Here is a 19,069-nt window from a genome sequence, read left to right on the forward strand (position 1 = left end):
TACGGCATCCGTCCGATACCCTTCATCCATGGTTCGCAAGATATCATGTGAAAAAAGGGCGAGAAGCGTTTCGCAGGAGCGATGCTTTCTAAAGCCGTGCTGATGCGTGGACAGCAACTTCTCTGTCTCAAAAAAATTCATTACATTAGAACTGAGAATATGTTCGAGAATCCTGCAACAAACCGATGTTAAGGATATTGGTCTGTAATTTTGAGGATCCATCCTTCTACCCTTCTTATATACAGGCGTCTCCTGCGCCTTTTTTCCAGTCGCTCGGGACTTTACGTTGGGCAAGAGATAGGAACTCTTCAAAACCGTTCGACTAACATATTCCGTAGCAGAAAATGGTGTTTTTGCTTTTTCAGCCCATCTGCTTCGCGCAATTCTGTAGCATGATCACTGGATTTTGGTGGAAAGGGGGGGGGGGAGGCAGGCGTGAGACACTGACATGCAGATTCAGGTGTATAAAACGACGAATGTACCTCCAATACCCCCTCAGTTTGCAACACCCTTGGTGCCAGCGGTGCATCTTTATTGAGAACTTTAAAAAATGCACCTGTACAGAGGCGACCGTTGACCGATTCCTACGCCCCTGTGGGCGGCCAATCCTCAACACTCTTCAGGTGTCTTGCATTATGATTATGCTCTAGTGCCTGCTTGCGGAATCGGAGTTAGTAGAAAGTGCTCAACAAAGGTGCATGGGTGGCACCGAGGCGGTTGCCAAATGCCGAACTGTTAGGGTCCTTAGAGAGACCCTTAGTCATTTTATTCATGCGGTGTGAATGTGGATTCCCTCTCCCCCCCCCCCCCCCTCCCCCATCATCATGCCACAGAGGGGCGGGAAACAGGAGACCTTAAAGAGCGTAAACATCATTTGCTGCTGCAGAACACGTAATTTTTTTAAATGTGTGTGAAATCGTATGGGACTTAACTGCTAAGGTCATCAGTCCTTAAGCTTACACACTACTTAACCTAAATTATCCTAAGGACAAACACACACACCCATGCCCGAGGGAGGACTCGAACCTCCGACGGGGGGAGCCGCGCCGACCGTGACAAGATGCCTCAGATTGCCGCCGCCCGCATTGGTTCTACCGCTTACATCAGAGCAAAAATTGCAGTCGCGCTACACTCCAAGGGATAAGATCACGTTCAGTGCGGTTGCAGCCCCATAATGTCCTTTAGAGGTGGGTTGGATGTCAGCAGTGGCAAAGGTTGTCAAGAATGTCTTTCTGTGGCACGTCGCACAACAAATTGTTTTCAAATGGGATGCCGCAGGGGGAGCAGTGGTTTCATTGACGAACTTTATGCCACCTCCTGCGGCCTTTGCGCGTAGGTTCTGAGCAGTGGTATGTCTGAAGTGGTTTCCTCGTTCACCCACAAGAAAACGACGCTATTTCAATACTGGGCGCCGAAGTTCTGACCTCATCGTAGAGTCGTCCAGAGAAGGGGGTGAGATGTGGGTAACTAGGGGCATGAACTTATCACGTGTGACGCGTGCACGGTGACGTTGGGTAGAAGTGTGGTGAAATTTGGTGCCAATGATACATCAAACCCATCTGACATGAATTTCTGAGCACTGGTCTTTCTTTGCATGTGTCCATACCTTGCTGTTTGAAGCGTCGCAGAACCTGAGGATAACATTGTGGCGCCGTTCTTTTGCACAATTACAGAAGAAGGTTGTAGCCACCTTCGAGCCTAATTTCAAATTTCTGCGCCGTAATGTGGGGACAATGACGTGGTTTAAAAAACTGACCTTTCATTCTTTTGCGCAGTGTGCATTCTGAAATGTTTCTGGCTGTTACTATTTTACCAATGTTGTCAGCAACAAATCAAGTTCTTTTTTGTTGATTAAATGTTTTGCATTCTCAATTGAATCTAATCTTGCACGCTCGACGAAGATGTTAACTTCACTGTTTTACACTCTACCCCGGTTTTTCTTGCTTTAATCTTATGGACGTCGACAGCTGCTTCGAGAATTTCCAGTCGTTTTATCTGTTGACCGTACTTCGCCACGGGACGTTAACTCACTTGATCGAGCGAAGTGGCGCAGTGGTTGGACACTGGACTCACATTTGGGAGGACGACGGTTCAATCCCGCGTCCGGCCATCCTGATTTAGGTTTTCCGTGATTTCCCTAAATCGCTCCAGGCAAATGCCGGAATGGTTCCTTTGAAAGGGCACGGCCGACTTCCTTCCCCGTCCTTCCCTAATCCGATGAGACCGATGACCTCGCTGTCTGGTCTCCTTCACCAAACAACCCAACCCCAACGTTAACTCACAGGGTCCCGGGTTCGATTCCCAGGCGGGTCGGGGATTTTCTCCACCCGGGTATGTGTTGTCCTCGTTATCTCATCGCCATTCGGGAAGTGGCGAGATTGGAACTGGAAAGTTTGGGAACTTGTGCGGGCGCTGATCACCACACTGTTGAGCGCCGCACAAATCAACGTCATCATCACGGGAGGTTAACTCGGGTTAAAACGTGTTCCAGGCTTCTATGCTGGAGAAATTTACACTCTACACGAATCCGTCAAATAAGGGTTGAGTCCGACTCCACTATTACCACGGCTAACAGTTTTCTTCGTATCCTATGAGAGTAACATTTAATGATAATACATGATATGTATTTGCAGTTGAGATTGTGGTCAACCATCAGGCGTCTAATGGAATGACGACAATGAAATTTGGTGCCAGATGGGGTCGAACCGCTTATCACGAACGGTCGCCTCACCATTAGGCTATCCGTGCACGCTTCACGGCCAGACTCAAACTTCCACATGTCGTCAGCCATGTGGCTACAACCTGCGCGCGCACATCCATTATGTATATCGCATGCCTGTCGAAAGAAACACTGCATCGTACGTCTGAACAACGTAGGTACTGCAATATCGTATATAACGATAACAAAAGGGCAAAGTCTGTGGCACACAAACCGAGGAAGGGGTTCTGAGCTGACTGCAGATACACTACAGACTTTCGCTCTCCACGGCACTAGGAGGAGAAGGATGGGGCGCCCATAGGCCCGGTCACCTTTTGCCTCCAAGGAAGATCCCCGATACTCTAATAGTAGTCTGCGTGGACCTCGGGGGCGACCTGAAGAAACTGTGTGGATTAAAAATACCCGCTCCTACCCGAGGCTCAACACAGGACTTCCACAGCAGAGCTCTGTCCGGTAGACTATAATGACAACATCCTTAATAAATGAGTCTTGAATAACACTTGTTATTGAAAGACAAGATATTTCATTGAAAATACGGTTGGCATAAACATATTTATTTATAGCGATGAAATTCATTTTCAATATGCAAAGCCGGCCGCGATGGTCTCGCGGTTCTAGGCGCGCAGTCCGGAACCGTGCGACTGCTACGGTCGCAGGTTCGAATCCTGCCTCGGGCATGGATGTGTGTGATGTCCTTAGGTTAGTTAGGTTTAAGTAGTTCTAAGTCTAGGGGACTGATGACCTCAGATGTTAAGTCCCATAGTGCTTAGAGCCATTTGAACCAAGATCAATAAAGCGAAGCGAAATTTATGAGATCATGAACCAGCCCGATGTTTCACAATATGAAAGGAATCTGTATGCCATAGACCCGATTTCCTACGCAAGCTTCCATTACAACAGTGTCCCTGGAGCTTCTCATAAGAGGGCAGCTGCTCTAATCCACTGACCTACAAAAACAGCGAAGCACCCACAAAGTTGCAGTTCTCTTTGACAGGGAAGAACTGCCACCAGAGTGCGTTAATGTTGTTGCTAGGACAGGTAGGGTATATAAGGAGCGTGAGCAGCGTCAGATGTTCAGTGATCACTGTGAAGGACACAGAAATGCCGCCTACTTGTATGAGACAGCGTTATCAGCACCTGATAGAGTCCGAAAGGAGCCTCACTGTGGTCCCCCATTTGACCGACCGAATCGTGCAACATCTAGATTTCTTTACATGTGACAGTGGCCCCATGTTGGACAGTGCACCAAGCACGTGGTACCCCTTCCACATCTGCATTTAGCAGCGAACGCAGTGCAACAGTCTGTGTCATCCCGCGCTACTGGTCGGAGTCTAGCAGCTGCTATGCTAAGGAATTACCGTCCCTGTGAATGCTGTCGTTAACACCACAAAAGAAACACTGCATTTGGGGTGGTGCCACGACCGGGAAGTATGGAATACTGTAGAATGGCATCGCATTGTATCTGGCGATGAAACGCGGTTCTGCACAAACTCAGATGACAGTCACCGAGTATACTGGAGGCCTGAGGAGAGGTACCACTTTTCCCGTGCTTTGCAGAGGCACAGTGGTGTTATTCCCGGCGCTATGGTGTGGGGAGCCATCGGGTATGACTTCAGGTCACGGCTGCTGTTATTGAGAGAATTCTGACGAGACAGCGGTACTTCACGGATATCCTGTGTTCTCATGTGTCACTTCTCATGAGACAGTATCGTGGTGCCATTTTTCTACTGCCCACATATGGCACGTGTCTTTATGACCCGTTTGCGTGATGCTCGGGTATTCGATTTTCTAATGAATGGAATAAAATCACATATCTTCGTAAATGGTGAAGTTTCATTTCATTCCATCCTCTTCTTCAGGGAGCTTCAGTTTTTTGGTCAGGTGTTGTACAGTATACAGCGTGTTACAAAAACGCACGGTCAAACTTTCAGGAAACATTCCTCACACACAACGAAAGAAAATATGTTACGTGGACATGTGTACGGAAACGCTTACTTTCCATGTTAGAGCTCATTTTATTATTTCTCTTCAAATCATATTAATCATGGAATGGAAACACACAGCAACAGAACGTACCAACGTGACTTCAAACACTTTGTTACAGGAAATGTTCAAAACGTCCTCCGTTAGCGAGGATACATGCATCCACCCTCCGTCCATGGAATCCCTGATGCGCTGATGCAGCCCTGGAGAATAGCGTATTGTATCACAGCCGTCCACAATACGAGCACGAAGAGTCTCTACATTTGGTACCGGGGTTGCGTAGGCAAGAGTTTTCGAATGCCACCATAAATGATGGTCAAGAGGGTTGAGGTCAGCAGAGCGTGGAGGCCATGGAAATGGTCCGCCTCTACCAATCCATCGGTTACCGAATCTGTTGTTGAGAAGCGTACGAACACTTCGACTGAAATGTGCAGGAGCTCCATCGTGCATGAACCACATGTTGAGTCGTACTTGCAAAGGCACATGTTCTAGCAGCACAGGTAGAGTATCCCGTATGAAATCATGATAACGTGCTCCATTGAGCGTAGGTGGAAGAACATGGGTCCCAATCAAGACATCACCAACAATGCCTGCCCAAACGTTCACAGAAAATCTTTGTTGGTGACGTGATTCCACAATTGCGCGCGGATTCTCGTCAGCCCACACATGTTGATTGTGAAAATTTACAATTTGATCACGTTGGAATGAAGCCTCATCCGTAAAGAGAACATTTGCACTGAAATGAGGATTGACACATTGTTGGATGAACCATTCGCAGAAGTGTACCCGTGGAGGCCAATCAGCTGCTGATAGTGCCTGCACATGGTACGGAAACAACTGGTTCTCCATTAGCACTCTCCATACAGTGACGTGGTCAACGTTACCTTGTACAGCAGCAACTTCTCTGACGCTGACATTAGGGTTATCGTCAACTGCACGAAGAATTGCCTCGTCCATTGCAGGTGTCATCGTCGTTCTAGGTCTTCCGCAGTCGCGAGTCATAGGCTGGAATGTTCCGTGCTCCCTAAGACGCCGATCAATTGCTTCGAACGTCTTCCTGTCGGGACACCTTCGTTCTTGAAATCTATCTCGATACAAACGTACCGCGCCACACCTACTGCCCTGTGCTAATCCATACATCAAATGGGCATCTGCCTACTCCGCATTTGTAAACATTGCACTGACTGCAAAACAACGTTCGTAATGATCACTGACCTGTTGATGCTACGTACTGATGTGCTTGATGCTAGTACTGTAGAGCAATGAGTCGCATGTCAACACAAGCACCGATGTCAATACTACCTTCCTTCAATTCGGCCAACTGGCGGTGAACCGAGGAAGTATAGTACATACTGACGAAACTAAAATGAGCTCTAACATGGAAATTAAGCGTTTCCGGACACATGTCCACATAACATCTTTTCGTTATATATGTGTGAGGGATGTTTCCTGAATGTTTGGCCGTACCTTTTTGTAACACCCTGTATACAAGGACATGTCAAACGATAAAAACGTAAAACCAGAAAGCTCCCACTACTTAACGAAACTAAAATGTCCAACTCGCAATAGACGCTAAATACGTGAGGGAAGAAATAAAATGAAGTAGTAGAGGGGAGGGACGTGTTACGGTCAAGGTTTAGCATAGACGTTCCGTTCAAAGTACTGGAAGCAGGAAACAAAAGTTATCGACCAGTACGAAAAGCGGGTACGCTCTCTAGCACAGCAAAAAAGCTTTCTGTAACTGAGGCCCATACAACTTGAAGGGATTAAGAGGGACAGGATATAAAATCAGACAGAGCCAGCAATCGGAGAGAGGCTCAAGATCATTTTGTAGACGCACATCAAAAGAACCAAAAAGATACCCCAGCAAAAAGTAGCAGAAAAAAAGCTTTCGAAGTTTGTACTTATAAATCCTGAGTCGTTTTGGAAAAGTGTCATCTCATTTTCTGAGGAGCGTTAATTTATGATATATGACTCTGTAGTACTATTGATGATGATGAAAAAATGAGGACAACACCAACACCGAGTCCCCGGGCGGACAAGATCCCCGACGCAGCCGGGACTCTAACCCGAAGCTCCGTGATCCGGAGGCAGCAAGGCTAGTCAGTAGACCACGAGCTGCGGACGACTCTGTAGGAAAGTAATGCGTGGGACTGTAACATCGAATCACTAGTAGCATGTCTAGAAACGACAATGAAACGCGGTGGAGACCAAGTAGTTATATGAGATCGAATTTTTACCGTAGGTATCAGAGATTTGACATTCAGTGAGGGCAATAAGGGTGAGAAGCAGCACATCAGTATACTGGGCCATACTGCATGCGATGACGCCGTTAAATTACACACAATAATACGCTCAGATCTCAACATATAAGTACTGAACACGATGCCAGAGGAAATTATTCAACTGCAGTCGCGACATAGGCATTTTTGGCATTCACTGAACACGAAACTGAGAATGTGAAATGATTTTGGAGAGGTCTCTTGGGAAAGTTTAATATTAGTATATCGTCAGCTCTGACGCAGAATTCAATGTAATATGTCCAGAAAAGTAAGAGTCGTAACAAAGGCCAAGCGAATACTGATGAACTAATTTCAACCAATGTTGATACATAAGTTAATACCGACAAATATACAAGTCGATATGCATAGTGGTGAGATGAAAAACAGCATACATGAACTACGCACTTCTCTGCACTAACAAAGAAGTAGCGAGGCAATCAAGGTATACGAAGCGCATGCCTAACACAGAGGGGAACACTGAATCATGGTGCGCTACAGTGGTAAATACACTGTCTGATCGTAAGTATCCGGACACCTCTATGTAATGCGGAACTGACCACTAGATGTCACCAGTACAAAAATGGGTGTCAGTAGCGAAGCAGTGTCATGAGAATGGGTCGTTCGTGAGAGCTCAGTGATTTCGAACGTGGACTAGTCACTGGATGTAACCTGAGTAACAAATTCCTTAGGGACATTCCAACCCTTCTACGGCTGCCTGGGTCGATTGTTGGTGATGCGATTGTGAAATGGAAATGCGAAGGAAGAGCCACAGCCCAATAGAGACCAGGAAGACCTTAAGGACGGAGAGACTGGGACCGTCGAACATTGCGGACGGTGAAAAAAAAAAAAAAACCGCACTATATCAGTGGAAGGAATCACTCGTGAGTTCCAATGTGTTACCAGCAGTCCACCTAGGATAACGAATGTGCGTATGGAGTTAAAAGTAATACGGTACTATGGTCGAGAAGCTCCTAAGAAGTTGCACATTTCTGTAATCAATGCTAAGCGACGGTTGAGGTGATATAAAAATCAACGCCGCTTGCAGTCGGTGACTGACGAGTTTTTTGGCGTGATGACTCACGATATACCATTTGGAAGTCCAATGGAAATGTTTGAGTTTGGCGAATAGTTGGAGAACGTTACCTGCCATCATGCGTAGTGCCAACATTGAAGCACGGAGGAGGTGGTGTCGCGGACTAGAGGTATTTTTCGCTTTTATGGTGTGGTTCCCTTACTGCGCTAAATGAGGAAGGATATAAAACACGTTTTACAGCACTGTGTCCTGCCTACGTTAGATGAACAATTCTGACACAATGATTGACTGTATCAGTACGACAGTGCATCCCGTCATAAATCAACTTTTTTTTTTTTTTTAATGTGAGCCAATGATCTGCGAAAATAACTGTCCTGCCCGCCGAGTCCCGACCTAAACCCAATGGAACACCTCTGAGACGAGTTAGAACGACGACTTCGCTCCAGACTCCAGCGTCCAACATCATTACAGTCTCTGTATTCCGTTCTTGGGGAAGATTGAGCTGCCATTCCTCCGCAGACATTAAGACGCCTTATTGGTGTCCGCAGCAGATTTCAAATGGCTCTGAGCACTATGAGACTTAACTTCTGAGGTAATCAGTCCCCTAGAACTTAAAAACTACTTAAACCTCACTAACCTAAGGACATCACACACATCCATGCCCGATGCAGGATTCGAACCTGCGACCGTAGCGTCGCGCGGTTCCAGACTGTAGCGCCTAGAACCGCTCGGCTACTCAAGGCCGGCCAGCAGATTTCAAATCGTCAAAAAGGCGAAGGGTAGCCACACCCCATAGCAATCCGAATCTGAATCTACATCTACATCCACATCCATACTCCGCAAGCCACCTGACGGTGTGTGGCGGAGGGTACCTTGAGTACCTCTATCGGTTCTCCCTTCTATTCCACTCTCGTATAGTTCGTGGAAAGAAAGATTGTCGGTATGCCTCTGTGTGGGCTCCAATCTCTCTGGTTTTATTCTCATGGTCTCTTCGCGAATTATACGTAAGAGGGAGCAATATAACAATATACTGCTTGACTCTTCGGTGGAGGTATGTTCTTGAAACTTCAACAAAAGCCCATACCAAGCTACTGAGCGTCTCTCTTGCATAGTCTTCCACTGGAGTTCATCTATTATCTCCGCAACGCTTACGCGATTACTAAATAATCCTGTAACGAAGCATGCTGTTCCCCGTTGGATCTTCTCTATCTCTTCTATCAAACCTATCTGGTACTGATCCCACACCGGTGAGCGGTATTCAAGCAGTGGGCGAACAAGTGTACTGTAATCTACTTCATGTGTTTTCGGACTGCATTTCTTAGGATTGTTGCAATGAATCTCAGTCTGGAATCTGCTTTACCGACGATTAATTTTATATAGTCATTCCATTTTAAATCACTCCTAATGCTTACTACCAGATAATTTATGGAATTAACTGCTTCCTGTTGCTGATCCGCTATACTGTAGCTAAATGATAAAGGATCTTTCTTTCTATGTATACGTAGCACGTTACACTTGTCTACATTGAGATTCAGTTGCCATTCCCTGCACCATGCTTCAATTCGTTACAGATCCTCCTGCATTTCAGTACAATTTTCCATTGTTACAACCTCTCGATATACTACAGCATCATCCACAAAAAGCCCAGTGAACTTCCGGTGTCATCCACCAGGTCATTTACGTATAGTGTGAATAGCAACGGTCCTACGACACTCCCCTGCGGCACACGTAAAATCACTATTACTTCGGAAGACTTATCTCCATTGAGAATGACATGCTGTGTTCTGTTACCTAGGAACTCTTCAATCCAATTACACAATTGGTCTGAGAGTCAATATGCTCTTACTTTGTCCATTAAACGACTGTGGGGAACTGTATCAAACGCCTTGCGGAAGTCAAGAAACACGGCATCTACCTGGGAACCCGTGTCTTTAGCCCTCTGAGTCTCGTGGACGAATAGCGCGAGCTGGGTTTCACACGATCGTCTTTTTCGAAACCCATGCTGATTCGTACAGAGTAGATTTCCAGTCTCCAGAAAATTCATTATACTAGAACCTAATACGTGTTCCAAAATTATACACTGATCGACGTTAGAGATATAGGTCTAAAGTTCTGCACATCTGTTCGACGTCCCTTCTTGAAAACTGGGATGAACTGTGCACTAATGTTAAAAATTAGGTGGACTTACAAGGTAAGGAATGAGGAGGATCTGCGCACAATCGTAAAGGAAAGGAGTATGTGGGAAATACTGACAAGGAGAAGGGACCGGATGACAGGTCATCTGCTGAGACGTCAGGGAATGACTTCTATGGTACTACAGGGAGCTGTAGATGGTAGAAACTGTACAGGAAGACAGAGATTGGAATACATGCAGCAAATAATTGAGGACGAAGGTTGCAAGTGCTACTCTGAGATGAAGAGGTTGGTACAAGAGAGGAATTCGTGGTGGGCCGCATCAAATCATTCAAAAGACTGATGACTCAAAAATATAGTGTTCGGATACTTTTGATCAGACAGTGTAAATCGAATTATCGCTTGCTCGTGGTAGGTAAAATATGGTATATTAAATGTAATAGTGTACATATAAAATTCTCATCTATGCAGAGTAAAAGCAAAAGATGTAAGCAGCAACCTCTCAAGAATTACTAAATTAACTTATGTCTTACAATTTGCTTCGTTGCTGTACGGAAGTATGAGGATTTCACAGCAAAATAAGACCATATTATTACAGCAGGGCAGTGCAGTGTCATGTATCCACACCCCGCAACTGAATCATATGCGGAAATGGTTACTGAAAGTACTAAAAAATCTTAACACTACGGACAGGAATAGTTTTAGGTATCATTTATCGAAACATCAAGCAAAGCTGTACTTTTACAGTGATCACTCTTTACGCTTTGTAATGAAGGGAACTGTGTTTGATGTGATTACCAGCCTTACTGCAGTCGCAAAAGACGTTCTCTCTAAGTCATAATACGTTCTAACTGCGACCGCTGACATCGGAATGTAAAAGCTAACCAATATTTTATGTTTATTTCTCTTACGCTGATCGTCTGTTGCACAATATTTTCTTAAGATCTTGATATTTATTTTCTATTATGGAAAGAAACTTTTTGTGCAAACTTCGTGTTGTGATTTAAATAATCCTTACAGGAAAGCAGTGTGCATAAACGTATTGTGAAACAGCTACTAGCCACTAAACTGACGAAATATTTAAATCAATTTATGGTTTTCGTCATTATCAGTTCCGAATAGCCAGTTCATTTTCAGGCGACAGCAATGCGTTTATGAAAGGTAACACAATTTTTTTTTCGTTTGGGTGGTACCCCACTGTACAAAGCAGACGAAGTGAAAATTAAGCTAATTCCTATTCTCAAGGTGAAAACATCAGTAATATGTACAAAGAGCGTAAAAAAAATAAAACGTTTTCACTGGCACAATGACGCGACGAAGTACAGGCTGATCAAAAAGACAGTATAAACTTGAAAACTTAATAAACCATGGAATAATGTAGATAGACAGGTAAAATTTGACACACATGCTTGGAATTACATGGAGTTTTATTAGAACAAAAAAAGTTCACAAAATGTCCGACAGATGGCGCTGGACAGCAAAACTGTTACCGTGACAAGTGAGATGTACGCCGATATGTTACAGAATCGCATCATCCCCAGCCTGGCTGATAAAGACCTGCTGGAACGTACGATGTTTATGCAGGATGGCGCTCCACCCCATATTGCTAGACGCGTGACATCTCTTGCGCGCGTCGTTTGGTGATGATCGTGTGCTCAGCCGCCACTTTCGTCATGCTTGGCCTCCCAGCTCCCCAGACCTCAGTCCGTGCGATTATTGGCTTTGGGGTTACCTGAAGTCGCAAGTGTATCGTGATCGACTGACTTGTCTAGGTATGCTGAAAGACAACATCCGACGCCAATGCCTCACCATAACTCCGGACATGCTTTACAGTGCTGTTCACAACATTATTTTTCGACTACAGCTATTGTTGACGATTGATGGTGGACATATTGAGCATTTTCTGTAAAGAACATCTTTGCTTTGTCTTACTTTGTCATGCTAATTATTGCTATTCTGATCAGATGAAGCGCCATCTGTCGGTCATTTTTTGAACGTTTGTATTTTTTGGTTCTAATAAAACCTCATGTCATTCCAAGCGTGTGTATCAATTTGTACCTCTCTATCTACATTATTCCGTGATTTATTCAGTTTTCAAATTTATACTGACTTTTTGATCACCCGGTATTTAAGAAATGATCAACATGGCTGCTCTTAAATGAACTCCAGATATCTGAAGATGAACTGACAGTTTGAAACTGATAATGACGATATACAGTAAAAGGAGCTACCTATTTCATCAATTTAGTGGCTGTTAGCTGCTTCACAGTAACTAATCTTATTACAAAGGCATTGTTACCCTCCAAATTTCAGCCGTAAATAACGTACTCGTTTTGCTATCTGGAGTGGAACAAGGGAAGTGGTTCACTGCAACCAGACTGAATATTTAATGCGGGTACTCACCTCATGCTGTAGGATCCGGTGGTGAGGTCGACCCCCAGGCCCGAGAGGCTCCCGTCCAAGTCGGCTGCTAGGTTGTCATCGATGTCCTCCACTTGCCAGCTACTCATCTTCTCTCCCCCACCCGTTCCTGAAACACCACAAACGAATGCATTTTACTAACCACGAACACAGCAAGGAAAGATTTTAACGTCCTCAGCCTTTACGGACGGACCACTAGCTTGCTGGGCACGAATGGAAGACTGCATGCCGGCATTCGTGTAAAATCATGCAGAGCAACTTTTCCAGTGATTGGACTGGCATTTAAATACAGCACTTTCTGAAAATGAGCATTAATCACAGGCGAAACACTAGTGAAACTGAACACGAGGTAAACTGACAGCAGCACTTTGCAACACAGACAATTTCACAGTTATCCACAGAAAATAAGAGCACGAACTTGACAGTGATGGCACTGACTGGCGCAGAATATCTCATAAGCTGGAGGCGCCCACGCACAATGAGAAGAGCAGCAACGCCCGCCGAGAGCGAGCGATGGATGTGTGGGCCTGTCGCCAGGCAGATTTTCTTTGCCGGCTTTTTCCGGCACGAGTAGTCGCTCTTCCGGCCCACTCACCTTGTTCCGGAAATTTCCAGTTGCGAGCCATCTCCAGCAACGATAATAGAACTACCTGGACTGTGCAGCAGGAACGTGGCGGTTCTCAGTGTTGTACGTTGTGGTTCGTAGCGCTCAGTCCTTGCATCTACATATACACACTTACTCCGCTACGTGGCATGGCGGAGGATACCTTGTGGTACTACTAGTCATTCCTTTTCCTGTTCCACTCGCTAATGAAGCATGGGAGAAAAGACTGCGTTTGTGCCTCCGTACGAGACCCAATTTACACTGAAGACCCAAAGAAACTGGTACACCTGCTTAATATCGTGTAGGGCCCCCGCGAGAACGGAGAAGAGCCGCAAAACGACGTGGCATGGACTCGACTAATGTCTGAAGTAGTGCTGGAGGGAACTGACACCATGAATACTGCAGGGCTGTCCATAAATCCGTAAGAGTACGAGGCGGTGGACATCTCTTCTGAACAGCACGTTGCATGGCATCCCAGATATGCTCAATAATGTTCATTTCTGGGGAGTTTGATAGCTAGCGAAAGCGTTTAAACTCAGAAACGTGTTTGTGAAGCCACTCTGTAGCAATTCTAGAATTTTGGGGTGTCGCATTGACCTGCTCGAACTGCCCACGTCCATTGGAATGTGCAATGGACATGAATGGATGCAGGTGATCAGACAGGATGCTTACGTACGTGTCACATGTCAGAGTCGTATCTAGACGTATCAGGGGTCCCATATCACTCCAACTGCCCGCGCCCCATACTATTACAGAACCTCCTCCAGCTTGAACAGCCCCCTGCTGACATGCAGGGTCCGTAGATTCATTACGTTGGCTCCATACCCGTACACGTCCATCCGCTCGATACAATCTGAAACGAGACTCGTCCGAATAGCAACATATCTCCAGTCATCAATAGTCCACTGTCGATGTTGACGGGCTCGGATGAGGCGTAAGGATTCGCGTCGTGTAGTCATCACGTGTACACTAGTGGGCATTCGACTAAAGAAGTCCATATCGATGATGTTTCGCTGAATGGTTCGCACGCTGACAATTGTTGATGGCCCAGCATTGAAATCTGCAATAGTTTGCACAACGGTTACACATCTGTCACGTTGAACGATTCTCTTCAGTCGTGTTGGTTCCGTTCTTGCAGGAACTTTTTCCGGCCGCAGCGCTGTCGGAGATTTTATGTTTTACCGGATTCCTGATACTCACGGTACACTCGTGAAATGGTCGTAAGGGAAAATCCCCACTTCATCGCTACCTCGGAGATGCTGTGTCCCATCGCTCGTGTGCCGACTATAACACCACATTCAAACCCAATTAAATCTTAGTAACCTGCCATTGTAACAGCAGTAACCGATCTAACAACTGCGCCAGACACTTCTTGTCTTATATAGGCGTTGCCGACCGCATCGCGCATTTTGTCTGTTAACGCATCTCTGTATACCTATACTTCTTTGGCGCTTCAGTGTCTCTTGTCTTCGCGGTCCTTGCGCGATATGTACGTTGGCGGCAGTACAATCGTTCTGCAGTCGGCGCAAACACCGGTTCTTGACATGTTTTTCTCTCCAAAGATTTTCATTTGATTTCACATAGCATTTTCATAATACTCACGCGTTTATCGCTAACAAACATTGCAGCACACTTTTGAATTGCTTCGACATCTTCATTTAATCCTACCTCGTGGGGAACTCAAACATTCGAGAAGCACTGAAGAAAGGATCACACTAGCGTTCTGCAGGCTGCAACAAGACAGCATGGCTAAACTTTCACGCAACATTCCTCGGACGTAGAGGAAGAAAATACATTACATGGACATGGGTCCGGAAACACTTTATTTTCATGTTACAGCTCATTTTCTACTTCTCTTCGTAATTGCATTCAACAGGGGATACACACAGAAACGGAACTAATAGCATTGTATGTAACGTTTTCTTACACGATACCCACTTGGTTACAGTATGAAACATTTTCTTAAATGATACGTTGAAAATTCCCTCCGTTAGCAAGGATATATTCATCAACGCATCATCGCATTAAATCCCTGATGCTCTGATGTATCCCTGGAGGATCGACAAAGATTTTCTGTCAACGCTTGGGCCAGCATTGTTGGTGGCTGTTAGTGCACGTTCGTCCACGCAGGCACAACGGGGAAACGCTTTCTTAGAGAATACTCTACCTATCCTGCTAAAACATATGCCTTTACGTGTACGAAAGAAGATATAACCTATGTCATCAAAATTATCTGGACATCCTAAAAAACATACATTTTGCATATTAGATTCATTGTGCTGCCACCTACTGCCAGATACTCCGTATCAGCGACCTCAGTAGTCATGCGACATCGTGAGGGAGCAGAATGGGACGCTCCGCCCAATTCACGGACTTCGAACGTGGTCAGGTGATTGGGTGTCACTTGTGTCATACGTTAAAACGCGAGACTTCCACACTCCTAAACATCCCTAGGTCCACTGTTTCCGATATGATAGTGAAGTGGAAATGTGAAGGGACACGTACAGCACAAAAGCGTACAGGCCGACATCGTCTGTTGACTGATAGAGACCGCCGACAGTTGAAGAAGGTCGTAATGTGAAATAGGCAGACATCACACAGGAATTCCAAACTGGATCAGGATCCACAGCAAGTATTATGACAGTTAGGCAGGAGGTGAGGGCGGCTGGTCATAAGCCACACATCACGAAGGTAAATGCCAAACGACGCCTCGCTTGGTGTAAGGAGCTAAACAATGGACGATTGAACAGTGGAAAAACGTTGTGTGGAGTGACGAATTACGGTACACAATGTGGCGATCCGATGGCACTGCGTGGGTATGGTGAATGCCCGGTGAACGTTGCAAGCGTGTTTAGTGCCAACAGTAAAATTCGCAGGCGGTGGTGTTATGGTGTGGTCGTGTTTTTCATGGAGAGGCCCTTATTGTTTTGCGTGGCACTATCACAGCATAGGCCTACATTGATGTTTTAAGCACCTTCTTGCTTCCCACTGTTGAAGAGCAAATCGGGGATAGCGACTCCATCTTTCAACACGATCAAGCACCTGTTCATAATGCACGGCCTGTGGCGGAGTTGTTACACGACAATAAGATCCATGTAATGGACTGGCCTGCACACAGTCCTGACCTGCTTCCTATAGAACACCTTTGGGATGTTTCGGAACGCCGACTTCGTGCCAGGCCTCACCGACCGACAGCGATACCTCTACTCAGTGCAGCACTCCCTGAAGAATGAATACCATTCCCCAAGAATATTTCCAGCACATAATTGAACGTATGCCTGCGAGAGTGGAAGTTGTCATCAAGGCTAAGGGTGAGCCAACACCATATTGAATTACAGTATTACCGATGGAGGGTGCCATGAACTTTTAAGTCAGTTTCAGCCAGGTGTCCGGATACTTTTGGTCACATAGTGTACGTCACGCACGATGGACTTGCTACTCATTTCCGTGTCAATGTCCGTGGGCTTCTAAATAACAGATTCCGTGACAGATGGATAGGTAGCGGTGGACCAATTCCTTGGCCTCCACGTTGTTTGGACCTAAATCCATTAGATGAATCTTTACGGGGGCATTTCGGACCTCAGGTACAAAATGCACAAAGGCTTCGTGCCATTCTGTGAAAGGCTGCGAAACAATATGCAGTTCTCCAGGTATCATGGATTTAATGCGACGGCGAGTAGTTGTATGTATCGTTGCTAACGGAGGGCTTTCGAATATTTCATTTAGGAAGGTGTTTTATACCGTAACCGAGAGAGTATGGTAAACATTTCGTGTAAGATAGGTATCATGCAGTGCTTGTACGTTCTGTTTGTTTCCCATGATTAATGCGATTATGAAAAGAAATATAAAATGAGCTCTAACATGGAAAGAAAGTGTTTCCCCATAACTTTTTCTTACACCTTTTCTGGGTTTCTCTCAATAAACCGTTGTAGACTCCTCCCACGCCCGGGTTCGATTCCCGGCGGGGTCAGGGATTTTCTCTGCCTCGTGACGACTGGGTGTTGCGTGCTGTCATTAGGTTAGTTAGGTTTAAGTAGTTCTAAGTTCTAGGGGACTGATGACCATAGATGTTAAGTCCCATAGTGCTCATAACCATTTGAACCATTTTTTCGTTGTAGACTCCACCTTAAGTACTTGTTCCATTTCATATGGCCTTCCAACGTCACGCCTAGATGTTTAATCGACGTAACTTTAACAGGCAGTACACCACTAATACTTTATTGGAACATTACGTGTTTTTTTCCCTACTCATCTGCACTAACTTACGTTTTTCTAATCTTGGAGCAAGCTGCCATCCATCTCACCATATAGAAATTCTCTCAACGTCATACTATATCCTCCTACAGTCAGTCAACGACGACACTTTCCAGAACTCTACCTAAGTTCACCTCGACGAGTTACAGCTAAGAAGGAGAAATATCCAGACATCTATAGCATGCAGTACGCTACACTGGACGACGGATAATCACCACAGACAAACTTATTTCTGGGTGTTCAGGATGAAAGCGTAGAAGAACTGCTAACGCTATCAATACATTTAAATAGAGATATGTACATATATACATTGCGTTAGTACCGCGTACACAAAGCTCAAAACAGTAGCGCATTGGCGGAGCTGTCATTTATACTCAGTTGATTCATGTGAAAAGTTTTCCAGCCTAATTATGGCCGTACGACGGGAATTAATAGACTTTGAACGCGGAATGGTAGTTGAAGCTAGACGTATGGGTCATTCCATTTCGGAATTCGTCATGGAATTTACTATTCAGAGATACACAGTGTCAAGAGTGTGCCAAGAAGAACAAACTTCAGGCATTACATATCACCACGGACAACGCAGTGGCCGACGGCCTTCGCTTAACTACCGAGAGCAACGGTGTTTAAGTAGAGTTGTCAGTGCTAACAGACAAGCAACACTGCAGAAGTCAATGCGGGATGCACGACGAACGTATTCATTAGGACAGTGCGACGGAATTCGACGTTAATGGGCTACGTCAACAGACGGTCGACGCGAGTGGCTGTGCTAATAGCACGGCATCGCATGCGGCGCCTCTCCTGGGTGCTTGACCATATCGTTTTGACCCTAGACGACTGCAAAACCGTAGCCTGGTCAGAAGTGTCCCGATTTCAGTTGGGCTTGAGTGTGGCTGAGACTCCAAGAAGCCATGGTCCCAAGTTGTCAATAAGGCAATGTGCAAGCTGACCACGCCATAATTGTTCACGACTGATTTGAAGAACATTCTGGACACTTTCGGCGTATGATTTGGCCACCCAGATCGCCCGACATGAAATCCATCGAACATTTATATGACATAATCTAGAGGTCAGATCGTGCACAAAATTCTTCTCCCGCAATACTTTTGCAATTATGGACGCCTGCACAAGCATGGCTCAACATTTCTGCTGGGGACTTCCAACGACTTGCTGAGTCCGTGTCACGTGGAGTTGCTGCACTACGCTGGCAGAAGAAGATCCGACACGATATTGGGAGGTATCCCATCAGTTTTCTCACTTCACTGTAAACTGTATATAAACTATTTACGGAAAGCAGTAAGAAACGCAGATTGTTCCCTGACGATGTTTATGTGTACACAATAGTGCCATTGTTGTGCGATTAAGGAAATGCATAACGACTTCGACAGTATTCCCGTTTGGTGGATTGAATGGTGGCCTCTCTAAATGATGATGGATGCAGGAGAATGTCAACCAACATGAGAAAGGATTGAAAAGTCTCCAGGTACAAGACAAGTGGTTCACTTCCCGAGTGAGTAAGTGCATTTAAATATATAATCTTGATCAATATTAAACAGAGCTAAGATGTAACATTAATAGTAGGGAGGGCGAAGGAGCGTTTTGGGGAGAATGGGATGTTGTAACGGAAACTGCATACTAAA

General features: G+C 45.4%; 1 protein-coding gene across 8 annotated transcripts in view; it reads right to left on the reverse strand.

Moving 5' to 3' along the window:
- The window catches only part of LOC126299478 (transcription factor CP2), a 793,232-nt gene that overhangs the window by 338,180 nt on the left and 435,983 nt on the right, over window positions 1-19,069 (reverse strand). For all 8 annotated transcript variants that reach the window (XM_049991412.1, XM_049991416.1, XM_049991411.1 and 5 more), the window contains one exon: window positions 12,554-12,680. In XM_049991412.1, coding sequence (XP_049847369.1) covers window positions 12,554-12,680 — 127 coding nt within the window. The remainder of the gene's footprint in view (window positions 1-12,553; window positions 12,681-19,069) is intronic.

The sequence above is a fragment of the Schistocerca gregaria genome, chromosome X (genome assembly GCF_023897955.1).
Source record: "Schistocerca gregaria isolate iqSchGreg1 chromosome X, iqSchGreg1.2, whole genome shotgun sequence".
NCBI lineage: Eukaryota > Metazoa > Arthropoda > Insecta > Orthoptera > Acrididae > Schistocerca > Schistocerca gregaria.